This window comes from Marmota marmota, unplaced genomic scaffold (genome assembly GCF_001458135.2).
Source record: "Marmota marmota marmota unplaced genomic scaffold, marMar, whole genome shotgun sequence".
Lineage (NCBI taxonomy): Eukaryota > Metazoa > Chordata > Mammalia > Rodentia > Sciuridae > Marmota > Marmota marmota.
In genome coordinates this window covers 7,211,527-7,229,802 of record NW_025999962.1, presented here as the reverse complement: position 1 = coordinate 7,229,802, position 18,276 = coordinate 7,211,527, and the positions used below count along the sequence as shown (strand labels likewise).

General features: G+C 40.0%; 1 protein-coding gene across 1 annotated transcript in view; it reads left to right on the top strand.

Annotated features, from left to right (window-relative positions):
- The window catches only part of Tnrc6b (trinucleotide repeat containing adaptor 6B), a 189,883-nt gene that overhangs the window by 106,661 nt on the left and 64,946 nt on the right, over positions 1-18,276 (top strand). The window contains exons 4-5 of the mRNA XM_048803107.1: positions 4,866-4,953; positions 9,979-10,000. Coding sequence (XP_048659064.1) covers positions 4,866-4,953; positions 9,979-10,000 — 110 coding nt within the window. The remainder of the gene's footprint in view (positions 1-4,865; positions 4,954-9,978; positions 10,001-18,276) is intronic.

Genomic DNA, 18,276 nt, shown 5'->3' with positions numbered 1-18,276 from the left:
CTTTCTTTTCTTTTCTTTTTTTTTTTTAATTTTTGAGAGAGTCTTAGAATGTTGCCCATGATGGGCTCAAAAACTCCTGAGCCCCCAGCAGTCCTCCTTCCCTGGCCTCCGCAATAGCCAGGACCATAGAGGTACATCACTGTGCTCCCAAGATGACTTTCTTCACTTAGGTCTCAACTTAGATGTCACAGTCTCATAGAAGCAGTAAACATTTCATGTTCCCTGTCCCTTCTCCCTTGGACATTCTTGAGCCCCTTATCCATCTTTATTTTCTTTTTGGCATTTGTCCTGATTTCCTGGTCCTGTGTATTCATCTCCTGTCTAGGATGTCAGCTTCCTGAGGGCAGGGACTTACCCTCTTTTGCCCACTGTTATATGTTTGTGCTTGGATCAATGGCTGGCATGTCATGGTCACCTAGTGTATATCAGATGATTTCTTTCACTGTTAGGAGGTTTCCTGTAGACACATCTCCCACAGAAGGGGTAGAAAGTAGAGAGGGCTTCTTAACCATCCAGCATAAGGTGGTGCCCTCTCCCCTACCATTATCTATCAGCTCACCCCACCTCACCCCATCCTCTTCAGGGAATTGTGTATTTTATACATATATTTTGTAGTGTACCCTGTTTGTTACCTGTATCCCTTGCTGGAAGGCAAGGTCCCTGAAAGCTAGAGCCTGGTTTTGTTTCTGCCATATCCCAGAGCTCAGAAAAAAGTCTAGCTCATGTTAGACACCTAATTAATGGATCAGTCTCTGGGCAACCTGGTAGGGGGAGGTAAAACACAGAGGGTCCCCAAACCACTCTTTGCCTGCCAGATCCCTGGTAAGAGCCGCGGTACAGAAGGTCATTCACAGGCCCAGATGCTGCCCATGACAGGTGGTGTCTACCATGAGACACTCCCAGGGCCACACAGAGGCAGGGTGTACACAGTTCCACATGGGGTATACACAGGAGGGCAAGGTTCTTGGGAACTGGAGTTGGCAGGCAAGATTTCATTGAAGCAAGTGGATATTGAGCCAGGACTTGACAGTTAGGTAAAATGTGTTGGGCAATAAAAGGGAGAATGGTTTTTATGTCAGCAGTGAAGACTGGGTAAGGAAAACGTGGAGGCTGGACTGGCTTTGAGTGCCAGCACTTGGGCGCGTAGCCCAGCTCTCTGGCTCCTAGCTTTCCCCTGCAGGTCTCTAACCTTCAGAGGCTTAAGCTCTAGGCCACAGCAGGTGTTGGGGGGCTGTCAGCACCTTTGCTGTTCTGGACCCAGATATACCGAGCAAGAGTCTTGCTGTGTCTCAGCTCAGGTGCATATTGGATAGCTTCCTTTTATTCAAGGGATAGCTCCCTTTACCCTCCACCCCCAACCCCAGTGCTGGCTTCAGATCCAGGGTCTTGCACATGCTAGGGAAGTGCTCTACCACTGAGCTACATCCCTGGCAACAAGAATTACCTTTCTTAAAGGCACTTGTACTCTCAACAGTGAGTACAGTAAATACATACATACATAAATAAAAATCTGAAATGCTGTTGTATTATTTTTTCACCTTATAGGATTTTAATAGTTTGGGATTGTGAGTGATGCTTGCTGGTAAATCTTGTACTTAGCATGTTTAAGGACCTGGATTCAATCCCCAGTACACACACCACACACACACACACACACACACGCGCGCGCGTGCACGCACACACACATACACATACACACACGCACACACACACACATACAGAGGTTTCTATCATTCCAGATTTGTTTTGAATTATAATACTTGTATCTTTGGTGTACCTGTACTGTGCCTTAATTCTTCCAGTACTGACAAAAATTAAGTAGAAGTAACAAAGTCTTATCTACTGGGATGGCAAGCACAGTAGCTGGTATTAAACCCAGCTCCTAGACAACGTCAGGACCCACATGGAAGAGATTTGTACAACACCCTGGGTAAATGGCTGAGGCGGTTGGGGCTAGCAGCGCACATTGTAGCTGGGAGGGATTTGAGGGGCTCTGCTCTGTGTTCTGTACATGCCTGGAAGCCATGCGTTGCCTGGAGAGTACTGAGTACTCAGTGAATATTTTTACTGAATTTGTTGAATGAGTTAACTTGCAGTTTGGAAGGGGTTTTACATCTAATTGTATATGTAGAGGTGAAGTTCTCTTCTAACTTCTATGCAGTGGTTGGATCCACCTCCTTACCTGGCTTTTGCATTTGGTTGCTGCAGGTGAGGTTTGATTTTTGAGGTATAAAGCAGGTGATAGGTAATAGTTAATAGTAATAGGTAATAGTTCTAAAGTGTATATTTGAATGAGAATTTGATCAGTGCTTCTCAGTCCTGGCTGCATGTTGGAACAGTTGGGGGTGTGCTTGCTTTGGCAGCTTATATTCTAGAATTAGAACCACTGCGGGTGGGGGGCTTTAAAAGTCCCTAGCGATTTCTGTGTAATTGATCGGGAGTGCTGCCTGGGCAACAGTTTTGTGTTTGTTGTTTGGATTTTGTTTTGTTTTTGGAAACAGTCTCGAACTTAACAGAATTTGAATCTGTATGGTTTTGAAAAGCTTTCTTTTTTTTCCTCATTCATTTGAGAATAAACTGCTGACCCAGTGCCCCATCACCCGCAGCCCTTTCACCAACAGTGTAGTATATCTCTAAACGAGCATTCTTCTGCAGACCACAGTACACCATCAACGGAAAACATCAGCATTGAGACCTTATTACCATTGACTCTGCAAGTGACATTGGTATTTATTGATATTTGTACTTCTGAATAGTGAAACAGTTCATGTTAATAATTAATTTTGATTCCGTCTCACAGGGTTTGTTTGCGTTTTCTCCCCTTCCATTTTTGTAACTCCTTTTCTCAATGGTGAGAAACCTGGCTGTTGTCATTCTTAATATATTTTTTTATTGGTCAGTCCCTCTGTATGGCACCACCATCACCGGTTTCCTCCAGTGCGATTGTCCTCCACCCTCTGCTGGGGCTCTGACTCGGTGGAGGGATTTTGTAGAGCTCCATAAATGATGCTAATATGCCAGCTGAGGTCGGAGAAAAGTGAGTGCCACACTGAAGTCAGTGACAGGGTTTTAAAGTCAGGTTTGGCAAAGTAAATTCTCCCTAAGAAAATGAAATTTAAGGAGAAGACTAAATTCTACAGAGATGCATGGTATCAAAACAACAACAACAACAACCCAAAAAACAAACAAACAAACAAAAAAACAGGGCAAAAGCATAGCCTGTCTGCTAAAATGCTTCAAAAAATATTTGTTTTGGAAATAAAACCACTTTTAGTGAGCAAGAATTTTAGTCTCTTTTCCTGAATTACCTGTTTATAGGAAAAGTATTTGAAAAGATTAGTTGTTTTTTAAGAATGTGTGTAATTAAAAACTTTCTTTTTACATTACCTTTCAAAAAGGAACTTTTTATTTTAGCATAATTTTAGACTTAGGAAAAAAATGGCAATTTGCTTTTTTAAAACACCAGATATTTTAGCAGGCGATATTCAGGTAGCGGCTGCTCCTTTTCTGTAGTCAGCTTTACTATAAAATGTGAAAGCCTAGTTACAGGGACGTGGAACTCCATACTTTCCTTCCACCTAAAACCAGAGAAAGCAAGTTCTTAGAGCCAAATAACAGGACCAGTGGTCAGCCTGCATTAGGTGGTCAACATCCATCTGGCCAGATTTTGTAAACCCATTTGCATAGAGTGGCACCCTGCTGCAAGTGGTTTTCCTCCAAGAGCTTTATCACACCTAGACTGATGTATATATAACCTGAATACACAGAAATCCAGCATTAGACTTGGGGATTGTCAGATTCCCAAGATCAAGGCCAGCCTCTACAATTTAGGAAAAACCTATTTTAAAAATAAAAAGGGCTGGGAATATAGTTCAGTGGCACAGCACCTCTGGGCTCAATCCCCCACACTGGAAAAAAAATTTTTTTTAAAAGAAAATTTGTAAAATATACAGCTCTTAAAAAATGTGAGCCAGGAGCCTTGGCACACACCTCTAATCCCAGTGACATGGGAGGCTGAGATAGGAGGATCTCAAGTTCAAGGTCAGTCTCAGCAACTTACTGAGACTCTGTCTCAAAGAGTAAAAAAAACAGAACTAGGGTGGGAGGTTGGCATTGTGGCTCAGTGGTAGAGTGGTTGCCCTGCACATGGGAGCACCACATACATACATACATACATACATACATAAAATAAAAATATTATGCCCATCTACAACTAAAAAGAGAAGTGGGGATTTAGCTCAGTTGTAAAGCCACCCCTGAGTTTAATCCCTAGCACCAAACAAACAAACCAGAAGATGTAGAGGAAAAATAAGGAAAGGGGAAACACTTAAATTATAATAAATACATATAGACCATAATGGAGTTAACTTATTCTGCATTATTATGAATATTTTCATAAGCCAGTTGGATGTTGTTATATCCAGATTTGATCCTTTGCTGATTAGAAATGCATTAATCTGGGCGGGGGTTGTAGCTCAGTGGTAGAGTGCTCAACTCGTGTGTGGAAGGCACTGGGTTCTATCCTCTGCACCACATAAAAATAAAATAAAGGTATTGTGTCCATCTACAACTAAGAAAATATTAAGAAAAAAATACATTAATCCTGTGTGTGTGTGTGTATGTGTGTGTATGTGCTCAAATGCATGTGTATTCTTTTGGCTAAATATTATTCAGACCACTTTAATAGACTTTATTGAAGTCAAACTTACAAACCAAGATATGGGAATGCCTAATTGTGGTGAACCTTATGCATACTTTCAGTTTAAGTAAAATGCTATATTCTGTTCAGCCATAGAGATGAACTTTGCTACAGAAGTGGAGAGAATATAAATGTGTAACCTTCTGATGTGACTTTACTTTAACAGAGAGAAGGAGCAAGAAAGGGAAGAACAGTTAATGGAAGACAAGAAAAGGAAGAAAGAGGATAAAAAGAAAAAAGAAGCCACTCAGAAGGTGGGTTAACCAATTAAATAAGTCTCATATCTGTCCAGCTTGCAGAATAAGTAATTATCTTAGTAGCTTGGATACCTGATGTCTTAATATTTCTACTTGAGACCTTAGTTTATTAAAAAAATAATGAAGGAAAAAGTTCAATTATGCAAAGTTATGCACTAATCATAAAATGGATGTTGAACCACGCTGCCGCTGATCTATGAAAACGACAGCACGGTGCTGAGGAAGGCGGGGCTGCCAGGCTCTGGACTCTTGTTATTCATCCCTCTTTGTGTCGTAATCGAATCTTCACTATCTTAAACAAGTTTGTAGACTTGACTCTTGAAAACCTGCTGGATTGTTCCCTGGTGTTCTTTTGGTTCATCCATAAAACTATTGTTTAGATGAGTTTATCTTTTGATAATTGCATCCAGAAATGTTCCTCAAAGGACCCAGTGTGCCTGCTAGTTTGATTTAGAGCATTCATGAACTTGAGGAATTTGCTTATAAGAAATAGAGAAATGCTAGACGAAAATAGAGGGGCAGGGCACACTGGTATATGCCTATCATCACAGTTACTCTGGAGGCCCAGGCAGAGAATCGCATATTTGAGACCAGCCAGGGTAATTTTTTAAAAATATTTTTTAGTTATAATTGGACACATTACATTTATTTTATTTATTTATTTTTATGTGGTGCTGAGGATCAAACCCAGTGCTTTGCATATGCTAGGCAAGCGCTCTACCACTGAGCCACAACCTCAGCCCAGCCTGGGGAACTTAATGAGACTGGGGATATAGCTACATGGTTCAGTTCCCAGTACTGGGTAGTGGAATGGGGTGAAAAAGACAGCTGTCAGGTGTCAGTTGAAGCATTTGTGTGACAGCTATCAGAAGCAGAGAGTAGTCAGAACGCTCTGCACACACCCCATTGGCTTCTGAGCCTGGCCCCTTGCCCTGTCTGTCCCCTGCTTTTCCCTGACTCAGCAGAGTTCCTGCTGTGTTTTGGGGGTAGTAAAGGGATTTGCTGCCAGTTTACCACCACCTGAAACACTTTGGAAGCAGGGCCTCATTGCTGTTTGCTAGTTATGGTGGCTGAGTTTAAGGAGGTGTAAATAGTTATACAGTTCAGAGGGACCTCTAGATGTAGAACAGTCAGGGCAATTGGACACAAGCCACCTTGAGACATAAGGGGCACTACAGGTTTTCCAAGCATCATTAGATATGACCATTTTCCATAATTTCATTTTTTGAAGTCTTGAAATAGACAATTAGTGAGGACCAGCATAAGAAAAATCCTGGAAAGATTTTAAGAATTGGGATTCATATGACCCTGCCATATTCAACATATGAAATATAATTTTATGTTTTCTATATGACTTTATTTGATAAAGAACATTGATTGTTATTTGGTGCTGCAATAGATTGCTGTGCTCTTTTAAGATTTTGTCTACTTTAATTTTGTTTGTTTCTACCTAATAGAGATATGTTTCCTGTCACAGCTGTCAGAGTACCTGCTTCACATTTGCTGCTCCTCTTCTAAGCTTGTTAGCTTGTCTAAAATTCTGGATAAGGAGTCTGAAGAGAGGAAGCCACATGAGAACCCAGAAGCTTTTTTTGGGCACACAGCCACGTTGCTCAACACTGAGGTTGCAGGGTGCAGTCACACCAGTGCTAGGATGTTGGTGGCATTGTCCCAGTTGATTGTGGACTCCTGCCTGGGGTCTTTCACACCCCCAACACCCACCATAATTGGAGAAATGTAAGATAGAACCTCAGAGAAAACCTCCTTTCCTTGTAGGCACTCACACATTTCATCTACTAAATTGGTACAAACATCAGATTTTGCAGTCTTTGGGGATGGATGATTATAGGCTAGACACCAGGGGCCTTGAGTAGAGGCTGTTAACAAGATGACAAATAGCATGATTGTTTTAGTCAATGTCCATTTCATCTTCATTCGTCACATAGATAACAGTTTTCTTAAAATAAAATTATCAATATCTAGAAATGACTAAGAAATGCATCTGTAAACTTTTATAGTATATTTCACTAATGGGAAAATAATTTAAAAGAGAGTATGGATGTAATGGAAAGTGAATTGGGTTTATTTCTGCAGATGATTTTGTTTTTGCAGTTTATGCATTTGGAAAACCACTTGAGAAATTTGAAGTAGCTAATTTTGAACAATAAAAACTTAGTTATTTCTCTTAAAATGATCTAGATCAGCTGATATAGAATCTAGACTGACATAGGCTGGTTGATGGCTTTTGATAATGTTTTGTTAACTGAGCCAATGCATAATTTCATAATTAATTTTAGCAATTCTTTTTTTTTTTTTAAAGAGAGAGAATTTTTTTTTTAATATTTATTTTTTAGTTCTTGGCGGACACAACATCTTTGTTTGTATGTGGTGCTGAGGATTGAACCCGGGGCGCACGCATGCCAGGCGAGCGCTCTACCGCTTGAGCCACATCCCCAGCCCCTCCATTTTAGCAATTCTGAGGAAAAAGCACAAAGTTTACCTTATTGTGAAGATAAGCTAGGAGGCATAAAATGTGCTGTAGTACATAGAATCATAGAGAAGATGCCGAGGTTCTGTTATGTGGTCACTTGTTCGACCAGCATGTCCTTCCACATCTTTTCACTGCCTGATTCCTTGCCATATAACCATTTTTAGCATCTGTCTTCCCCTTTAGACTGGCTGGAAGTGTCTTGAAGTTTCATTCATGTTGTATTACTAGTAACCGGGGCAGTGCCTGTGCCCTGTAGTCACTCAAATAACTAAGTGAGTGATCAAGAGTGAATGATGGGGCTGGGGTTGTGGTTAGTGGTAGAGCGCTTTCCTAGAGAGTGTGAGGCACTGGGTTGGATTCTCAGCCCCACACATAAACAAACAAATAAACAAAGGTCCATTGACAACTAAAAAAGAAAAAAGAATGAATAATCGCAGGGTAGGGACGGACATCAGTGGTAGAGCACGGCTGAGGCCATGGGTCCCATCCCTGGTGGTTGGGGCAGGAGGGGGCCATGAAAGATAACTATATAATTATAAAATTAGCTTTTATTTAAAGCTAAAACTAAATTACTTTCACACAGAAATTAAATATGAGCCTTTTCCGCTGTTCTCAATGACTGTGTCACTTTACTGTTTCCAAAGCCATCCCTGAATATACCGTGTTAAGATTTCCATTCATGAGGGAGGTCTCAAAGGAGGACTCTTCATTCATGAGGCTGATGATGCTAAAGGAGCATTGTGTGGTGTTGGCAGAACACGTGCTTTGACCATGTAGCTTTTCACTGACTAGGGACTGGCTCGTTTAACAGGACAGACATTATAAGACATATTTGACATTATTTGGGTTTATTACTTAAAAAACTATCTTCAAAGTGGGGTTGTAAGAAATATTTACAATGGTTTAAAACCTAAATTGCCTTAAGGAATTGTCATGTGAATGCAAATCCATTCATTTGTGGATAACTGAGGGTTATACAGGGGATTTTCAATAGATTTGAGCTCTGTAGCAATTAGTACTGGAAAACATTCATTTTAAGATACTGTGTTCCATGCTGGGATTGTAGCTCAGTGGTAGAGCACTTGCCTAGCATGTGTGAGGCACCGGGTTCAATCTTCAGCACCACAAAAATATAAATAAGTAAAGTAAAGGTATTTTACCATCTACAACTAAAAATATTTAAAAAAAAAAAAAAAAGATACTGTATTCCACAAATTCACTACTGTAGAATTAGCTTGTCTTCTAATTCAAGAATATAGGAGGGCCAGGGGTTGTGGCTCAGAGGAAGGTATTGTATTTACCTACAACTAAAAAAAAATAAATGGTTAAAAAAAAAACCAAAAAACTAACTGATCTTTTTTTTTTAAAAAAAAAAAGAAAGTAGGAGCATTCCAGGAAGTCCTACGAATGGATGGTTTAGCTGATTCAGAGTATGAATCTGGGATTCTTTTCGAGGTGGACTGGGTTAGCTACAGAACATACCCTTCAAAGATAATCATTTTTTCATGTAACCCAGTATGATCCCCAGCCACAACTCTTCTTTTGTAAGATTATGAATTCATTTTCTAATAATGTTTATTACAAAAGTCAGTTAACCAATGCAAAAGTGTTTTAAAAGATTAACAGGTCCCCCACCACCACTACCACCAGGGATTGAACCCAGGGGCACTGAACCACTGAGCCAAATCCCAACCAAGCCCTTTTTATTTTTTACTTTTGAAATAGGGTCTTACTGAGTTGCTTAGGACCTTGATAAGTTGCTGGGGTTGGCTTTGAACTTGTGATCCTTCTGCCCCAGCCTCTGAGCTCCTGGGATTATAGGCATGTGCTATTGCACCTGACAAAATTTACATATTCATTCCAATCTGATTGTTCTACATCATGCAATTTTAATAAACTTTGATAATAGCAAACATTCATTTAGCATTGGCACAGGATATCTGATCTAATCCTTAATATGGCCTTTTGTAGAGAGAGATTGTTATTATCTCCATTCAGCACATAAATGGAAAACTGAGATCGTGTAGCCAGGAAAGTAGCAAGACTTCGTTTTGAATCCTGCTTTCCCACCATGATCTCTGGTGTCTCTCATCATGGGTCCCTGAGGCTTTGCTGTTCAGATTTGAGATGAAAAGTATTTGAGTACATACTCATAGGGGCAACCTTTTATCTCTATGGCTCATTTAGTTTCTGGGCCACATTTTATTTGATTTTTCTCTAGTTATAGCAATCAGACTGGTTTTCCCAGTTCAGGAATCGCATCATTTAAAGAGTGTGGAGTGCATTTAAAGTTTTATTTTTATTTTTAGAATTCTTCCCAGTGGTGATCATGTAAGCTGTAGCTGGTCATGTGGGCATAGTCTCAAGAAGGGTGTCTGAGTTGACTCTCAGCTGCTTTTACTGGGTTTCAACCCTGCCTGTGTACTGTGTATCTGACAACCTGAAATAACTGAGTTATCGGAATTAAAGTAGTCTTTATAGTTCTGAATTAAAAAGCAAATCTCATGTACTTGTGTCTGTTTATTTTGCAGGTCACGGAACAAAAAACCAAAGGTAAAATCCGCTCCCCCCCCCCAACTCATTAGAACCTTTTGTTTAGATTTTGCACTGTTGACTCAGCCTTCAGTCTACTTAAAAGATAGAAGGTGTAGAGTCATTAAGGTGGGTTGTTTGCAGTCACTGAAGAGCATAATGACAAATTAAGAGAACTGGTATTAGAGTTCCTGTTTGGCTTGCCTTTTTTTTTTTTGGTACAGGAATTGAATCCAGAGGCTCTCTACCACTGATCTACTACATCCCCAGCCCTTTTTATGTTTTATTTGCTGAGGCTGGCCCCAAACTTGCAATCTTCCTGACTCAGCCTCCAAAGTAGCTGGGATTCCAGGAGTGCATTCTCACACCTGGCTAGAATTAAAACTTTTTAGGAGGTAAAAGAGTAAAGACTGGATTTTTAAAGTTTGAGTCATATAGGGTGCAGTGGTACATGCCTATAATCCCAGTGACTCAGGAAGCTTAGGAAGAAGGATTGCAAGTTTGAGGCCAGCCTCAGCAACTTTAGCAAGCCCTAGGCAACTTAGATCCTATCTCAAAATAAAAAGGGCTGAGGATTTGGCTCAGTGGTAAAGCGCTTCTGAGTTCAATTCCTGGGTACCAAAAAACAAAAATAAAAGTATGAGTCAGGATTTGGAACTGAACCTTTTCAAAACTTTACATGGAACAGTAACACAGAACACCAGCTCCTAATTACGGATGTGAACTACAGAGGAAAGTTATGTACCTTAACTACTTTGATCTGTGGCAGCATCAAAGTCATATTTCACATTAGGATATCCATATTCTCTTCTGAGCTAGAGCCTGGAATATGCTTTTTTTTTTTCTTCACCAAATTGTTTAATTGGGGCATTATAGTTGTACATAATGGTGGGATATGTTGTTATATATTTGTACCTGCACACAACATAACAATATAATTTGTCCAATATTATTCCCTGTATTTCCCCTTTTCCTTTCATCCTGCCTCACCCCAATCCATTTCTTCTACTGATCTTAGAATATGCTTTTTTAAACATAATTAATTTTGAGTAGGTTAACCATTTGAAAATAGTGTGATATGTTGCAAACAGAAGCAGATAACCTTCAGGTCATTGTCAATAATGGTCTCCATCCTTTTTGGTTTTTGCTCTCCTTTTATTTTTGATTTTGTAGTTTTATCTGGTGATGATCACACTTTTGGTCAGTTCCCCTTAAGAATGGGGATTTAATTCCTTGAGATAGCTCTTATTGCTGCCTCCCTAAATATGTGCTTCTCAATTAGCTATGCATAGACTCATTTGTATACAGTGGTCAAAATGCACTAACTAGCTCAGGCCATGGCCAGACTTTCATAGCCTCAGGCCATAGCCCTAGCAGATGTATTTTTGAAAAGCTCTGCAGGTCACCTTAGTGCACTAGAACTACTGCCCTGGATGAAGGGAATCAGAAGTGACTGATTACTTAGGAGAGGAGAAGGGTGAGGGAGAGGTCAAGGCTGATGGGAGGCCCTCTAATGATTGGTTTCTCATTGTTTTATTTTGTTCTATTAGACTCTCAGTCCAAAGCATGTCACCCAGTGATGAAAGACCAATAAAGATAGTGCTAGCTTCTTAGGAAACTTTGTTATGGAAAACAAATTCTCACATAATTAGTATTACTGGAATATATTTCTCTTCAAAGAACGTTTCAAAGAAGAATATAGCCTGGGATTTTATAGAGTGATTTAGAAAATAGAGAAACCATTATAAACTATATCTTAATTGGTTAGAGAGGATAGTATTTTCCCCTTGTCCATTCATCCGGTTCCCAGTCCAGGGTAGGCTTCTTTTGGGAAGTATCTTTGTAAATTACTGGATTGAAATATGAATTATACTTTATAGAAATAGTGTGTCAATATTTTTTAAACCAGCACAATGCTTAGAAAAGAACTTTTATTTATGGGAACAACAATTTAAAAAATTAGAATTTTCATAGACAACATAGGCTCCGTGGTTTTTGGAATGTGGTGATTTGAGTTCCTGGGCATGGCCACAAGTCTCATGCTCTTGAAGCCAGGTTCTGATTGTACTGTCGACCAGACTGCTCTGTATGATGTGGTATTTCTGTTGGAAACTTGAAAATCTACTAGGCATTGTTTCTCAAAACAAAGAGGGACCTTTTTTGTTTTGTTTTTAGTGCCAGGTCTGTTCTCAAACACATTTGCCTGAGTCTTAAAAATCTAACTTTCCAAGATGGGTATGGTGATGCACACCTGTAATCCCAGGGGCTTTACAGGAGGCATGAGGATCAAAAATTCAAGGCTGGCCTCAGCAATTTAGTGAGGCTGTAAGCAACTTAGTGAGATCTCTCAAAATAAAAAGTGTTTAAGCACCCCTGGGTTCAATCCCTGGTACCAAAAGAAAAAAAAATTGCTTTCTATTCACTACCAAATTTTCCTTCCAATAGGGTCTTTTTTCATGCCTACCAAAGATAGAATACAGCTTCATAATCTCCATATTCTCCCTAACTCTAGCTCCTCAATCAGAAAACAAAGTCACATAATCCTAAAGTAATCTGAGAGCCTGTCTTAGGTCTCCTAAGGGATTTAGTTGTTAAAATGGAGGAGTAGACAGGAAGTAAAAATAAAAATTATTCCTGAGGTATGTTAGACTGTAAGTAGAGGGAGGTCCTGACCTTGCTGGTACTTTTTGCCCAGTTTTGAAGCCACTTCTTTGTTGGGTACTTTATCTGTCTCCTCCTTCTCTTTCCTCAGCTGATGTTTCTGGGTCCTTTTCATCTCCCCCAAGTGATATCTTCCTCAGGCAGTCTTCCCTTAACTCTGAATCTACCCCTGTTTCCCCAACAGACCCTATAAGAAAAAAAGAAAAGACTGTTGGTGCCAAGTCTTGGGTTGTACAGAGGACTGAAGTAAGATTTTTCTGTATTTTGGAGAAACAGTTGGTTCATTACATGTTTTTCCTTATATCGCCCATCATTTAAAAAAAAAAAAAAAGGTGGTGAGAATTCATGAGTCGGGAATAGGACAGATTTTAAGTGGTGGTCTTGTGACAGGGCTAGAGCTGGGGCTGCCGTTCAGGTAGTGAAGAAGAAAAAAATTCCTTTGGGCATCAGCACAGATCCTCCGTGTTGGACATTAGACTTAGAATCAAAAGAGTTTCAGGAATTGATGTAATAGATCAAGATTTGATAAGTTGAAATTTAACTGGTATAAAGAGTCAGATTGGAAGTAAAAAGTCCAAATGCATTGATTTTGTAATGGAGGAATTTGAATATAGACATTTAGCCTTGTTAAAAGGTGTTAGGGTGGGCTGGGGCTGGGGCTCAGTGGTAGAGTGGTAGAGTGCGAGGTCCTGGGTTCGATCCTCAGCACCATATAAACATAAATAAATAAAATAAAGGTATTGTGTCCAACTACAACCAAAAATAAAAAATTAAAATTAAAAAAAAAAAAAAGGTGTGGGGCTGGGGATGTGGCTCAAGTGGTAGCGCGCTCGCCTGGCATGCGTGCGGCCCGGGTTCGATCCCCAGCACCACATACAAACAAAGATGTTGTGTCCACTGAAAACTAAAAAATAAATATTAAAAAATTCTCTCTCTGTGTCTGTCTCTCTGTCTCTCTCTCTCTCTCTGTCTAAAAAAAAAAAAAAAAGGGTGTTTGGGTGATGGCTGGCTTTCTGAAATGACTGGTTTATGAAAGCTAGTGTGACCTTAGAGATATTTGTATATCTGTAGTGTCCAAGAAGTAAATTACTGTTTCTGTAGTGGGCACCACAAAATGAAATGGAACAGAGATGGTCCTCTCTGGACTCCGTGAAGTTCATTCTAGGCTGGTCAAGGAATTGGTCATTTCAGGAAGATTTAAGCACCTGGGGTTGTTTAGCTCCCAGGAGAAGGCTTCCCGTTTGGGAAATCTCAGGTATTGTCTTCAAAGATCTAAAGGGTTCTGGTGCTTGGCATTTCACATTTCCTTAGTAAATATCTGTCATGTGTTTTATTCAGATTTATTCTGAGTCCAAAAGTACCAATGATGAGTCAAAGCAATGGGAAAAATCTTCTACTCAGTATAAGCTAAATAACAGTGAATGTATTTAGTGTAAGCAACACTGGGTGATAGTATGGTTCAAAGCAATAATTCATAACCTTGCCTCTTTACCCCACTGGTACACATCTGGAGCACAGCACTTTCCACCAGCAACTGGGGCTATGGACCATTGCAGTACATTGGCTATAACTCTTGTCTTTCTTCTGAGCTTGTAGAAGGCCTGTTAGAGTGAGTGCATAGTGGTTGCTGGAATAACACTGAGTCTATTTTAATTATTAATGGCAGAATGGTCCTTCTCCCTTAAATTATACACTACTTGTAGCAACCTTCATACTGTGTAGAGATACCTGTATGTTCTAATAGAGAGAACTGGCTGTCCCTAAGAGAGTGAATGAATGTGACTCAAATAAGCAGGCACAAAAATAGTGCAGATGGGAGATAATGAAAGCTTCACTTGATTATGAGCAGTGATGGTAGACAAGAAGAAAGGAATTGGAGAGATGCTATAGTTAAACTCCAGATTGATGGATGGTGGTGTGTGTTTTGGAGCAGGGGCAGAGTGAGGAGTCTCAGATACCTGCCAAGGTGCTAATTTGGTTGCAACATTTGGGTGATGATTTCATTCGTTATGATAGGAGATAATGGGATTTAGAACCAGGGAACTAAGAAGAAGGGGAAGGGCAAAAGAGATCTGAGCTGGAGATAGTGATTTGTGAAACATTTACACAAATCATATTTAACACCTCAGCATGAGAGAATGTGTCACATGCTCAGGAAGCATCAGTGTGGGAAGGATGTAAGCCCCACCTTCACATTAATTTATTATTATTATTTTTGCCTTTTTTCCATTCATTTGTACATTTATTTTTTGGTGTTGGGAGTTGAACCCAGAGCCTCTAGACCACTGACATCTGCCTCCACTCCTTCTGTCTCTAACTCACAGTCTTTCTGCCTAGGCCTTTAGAATAGCTGGGACTATAGGCATTGCCAACATACCCAGCTTGATTTTTCTTTGTTGTTGTTTTTTTTTAAGGCACAACTTCAGCTGCCATTTTATAATTATGATTAAGAGAATAGTTAAAAGTAAGGGTTGCCAACCATGCATCTGACTTGCTGCCTATTTTTGTACTTCTCATGAGCCAAAAATTATTATTATGTTTTTAGGTTATGGGGGGAAAAGAATAGTCATATATCATGATATATAAAAATGTTATCAATTGATATTTCACTGTCCATTCATAAGAAAAGTTTTACTGGAACCCAACCACACTTTGTTTACACATTGTCTTTGTTTCTTTCAAATGCAGAGTTGGGCTATTAACAATGAAGACCTTAACGGCCAAGAAAGCCTAAATATTTGCTATCCAGCCCTTTACAAAATGTTTGCTGACCCCTAATCTAGAGTTTGAGAAACCCACAAAGAAAAGGGAAGAGCTAAAGAGCTAGCAGGTGTAAGTCACACAAAACAGAGCAGGAGGAGTGACCAGCAGGGTCAGAAGCTGCAGATGAGTTGAAGACCAAAAAGTCCATGAGTGCCACTAGTGCACCGAAGACCATGAGTGACTTAAGAGGAGGGAAATGTTGGGGACAGAAACCAGGGTGAGGAATGAGAGGGAGGGAAGAAGTGCTTGTGGGTTACTGCAAGTTGCTCAGTTTTCATCAGCTATGGGTCACTAGGCTTTGTGATTTTAAATTGTTAGCCAGAAATAATATCTGGGTTTGATTTATATTTTAACTACTACCTTAAAAGCATTTCTCGGTACTATTAAAATGTTTGATTCTATCAAGATTGTTAAAGGAAATTGTGGTTTATATTGGTCCTGTGCATTTGGGTTGTTATACACATATACTTTTTAAAAATTCAGAAACTGGCCTGAATGCTTTCTTCTGAGAAAGTAGAATCTCATTGGTATTTGCAGAAATATAGGTAATTATAACTTCATACTATAAGATATGAGAAAGGTATAAAATAAAAGGGTTGGGAAAGGGGAAAGACTGAGTCATTGAAGCATGTAAATGATTTATAAAAATAGGTTGAGTGGAAATTAGAAAATAGGATTCCCAGCATTTTTTTTTTTCCTCTAGTGTCCCTGTAACACAGAGACCATGTTTAAAGTCACAGACTTTTTCTTTGGAAAATGGGAAACTACGGTCTCATTTTAAGCAGTTCACCTTCAGAAATATTTATGCTACAACCTACGTATCATCAAGATTCAGCAAAGAATGGGCCCAAAAAGTGACACATTCAGACTTTTTGCAAATTTTCCTCCCAGTTGTCATTTGATGTTCTGGAGCATTTCAGGGTACCCACACGGATTCCTGTGCCTTCATTTTGGACTTGGGCATCCTGTTGGGTCTGACTTTCTGCCTAACAGGTGGATCACTGTGCAATTAATGTCAAGGAATTTTGATGGTCCTTGAAATGCCTTCAGGTCTTGAATTCATAGGGAAATGTGGTAAAAGAAATAGAATAAGAATCCATTCCAATCCTGAAGCACAGTTCATTCAGACTTGCATGGTCCTATAGGCTTTTTCTGACTGTGTTCTAGAGTTTTGATTGACTGATCTTCCAGGACAGTTCCATATTGGAGGAAAAGTAGTTGAGATGTGTTTCTGCTTTTAAATGACTTTATCGTTAATAGTTCTTCCAGTCTCTGATATGATAGTGGGAAAGTACCCTTGAGGAGTTTGGGCACTTGCATAATATTTGCTGTCCACCAGATTTCTTAGGTTGGCTTTAGTCAAACTGGTGTTCTCAGTCATTTAAAACTGTTCTGTCTTTGTTTTATTCCTTTTTAGGAAAATGAGTTCAGGCATATAGCCTGTCTGGCTGACTTAAAGTGAAGATTGTAGCCCCTTTAGAAGGGCAGCCACACAGAAGCATAGCTTCTTCCATCCTAACAACCAGTTAGAAAGAACCTTCTCTACCTTTGCTTATTCCCATAAAAGAAAAGGGGATGGTAATGCCATGCGGAATCTTTCAGAAACAGAAAAGAAATCATAATCTTTATTTATTCATTTGCCAATTATTTACCCATCAGCTTTTGTAGGTCCTGAAGAGGGTAATATATTAATATTAGATATTGATTGTTTTTTTTTTACCCCCTCTCTCTACCCCTCTCCCCACCTCCCTCTTTCCCTCCCTCCCTCCTTGCTTCCTTGTATGGTACTGGTGACAAAACCCAGAGCCTCGTGCTTGTCCTGCAAGTGCTCTACCACCAAACTACATCCCCAGACCTGATTGGTTTATTTTCTTAATATAGGTCCTCTGCCCACCCCCCACTCTCTTCCTTACTGGAAGGCCAGTACTGCCTTTGATTGGCTAAGGGTAGACATAGGGGTTGCCTGAAACTTACTTCTCCTGTCACTCATAGTATTTTCTAATGTTCAGTAGTGAGATATTGGGCCCCTGATTTCTGATGATGTCTCTCTCTCCTTATAACGAATCCAATTAAATGGCGACATGCTGGCCCAGCATCATTTCAGCAGTAAAAGCAGTACTGCCACCAGAGCTGGCCCCAATATTATTCTGAGTGGCAGGGCTTTATTTAGGCCTCAGATTATTCCTAATGGTTATTTCTGAAACACTGCCAGGCACTATTCTCCAGGCAGAGCAGTGGTCTTTTGCTAGAATGAAGGAGGAGGTGCAGATCTAGGAGAACCTCTGTAGGGCTGCGGAGGATGGGGGCTAAAGAATCCCTCATACAGCTTCATGGTTGCCCTGTATGTTCCCATGCTGTTTACCATTTTAAAAATTAAAGCAAAAATTAAATTATTTAAAACAAATAGGGAAAATATCTACATATTGAAATTTCTATATTCATTCAAGAACTAGGGGTGAAAATATCACATCTTTGGAGTGGGGGCGGGAAGCTATGAGATTATATAAGTTTCTGATTTTTACATAGAAGGCCAAGCAGGCATTTGAGTTCAGGTGACTATAGGAACCAAAGCCAAGTCAAGTTATGTGACTATTCAGCCCTGAGGTTCCCCCATGGCTTCTACTCCATGTCAGGCCCATGAATGTTGTTCCCTCGCTTGAGGGATTAGTGATAAGTGAGGGAGAGGGACCCATAAATGGTGGATTTCAACATAATCTGGTAAATTCTGTGGTGGGGAAAGATGGACAGTGTGTTCCAGGAGCACAGATGAATGTGTTTAAGCACTTCACTTGGGGACTGTAGGAAGGGAACACAAAGGTCAATCTTTTCCTTCCTTCCTCCCTCCTTCTCTCCCTCCCTCCCTCCCTCCCTCC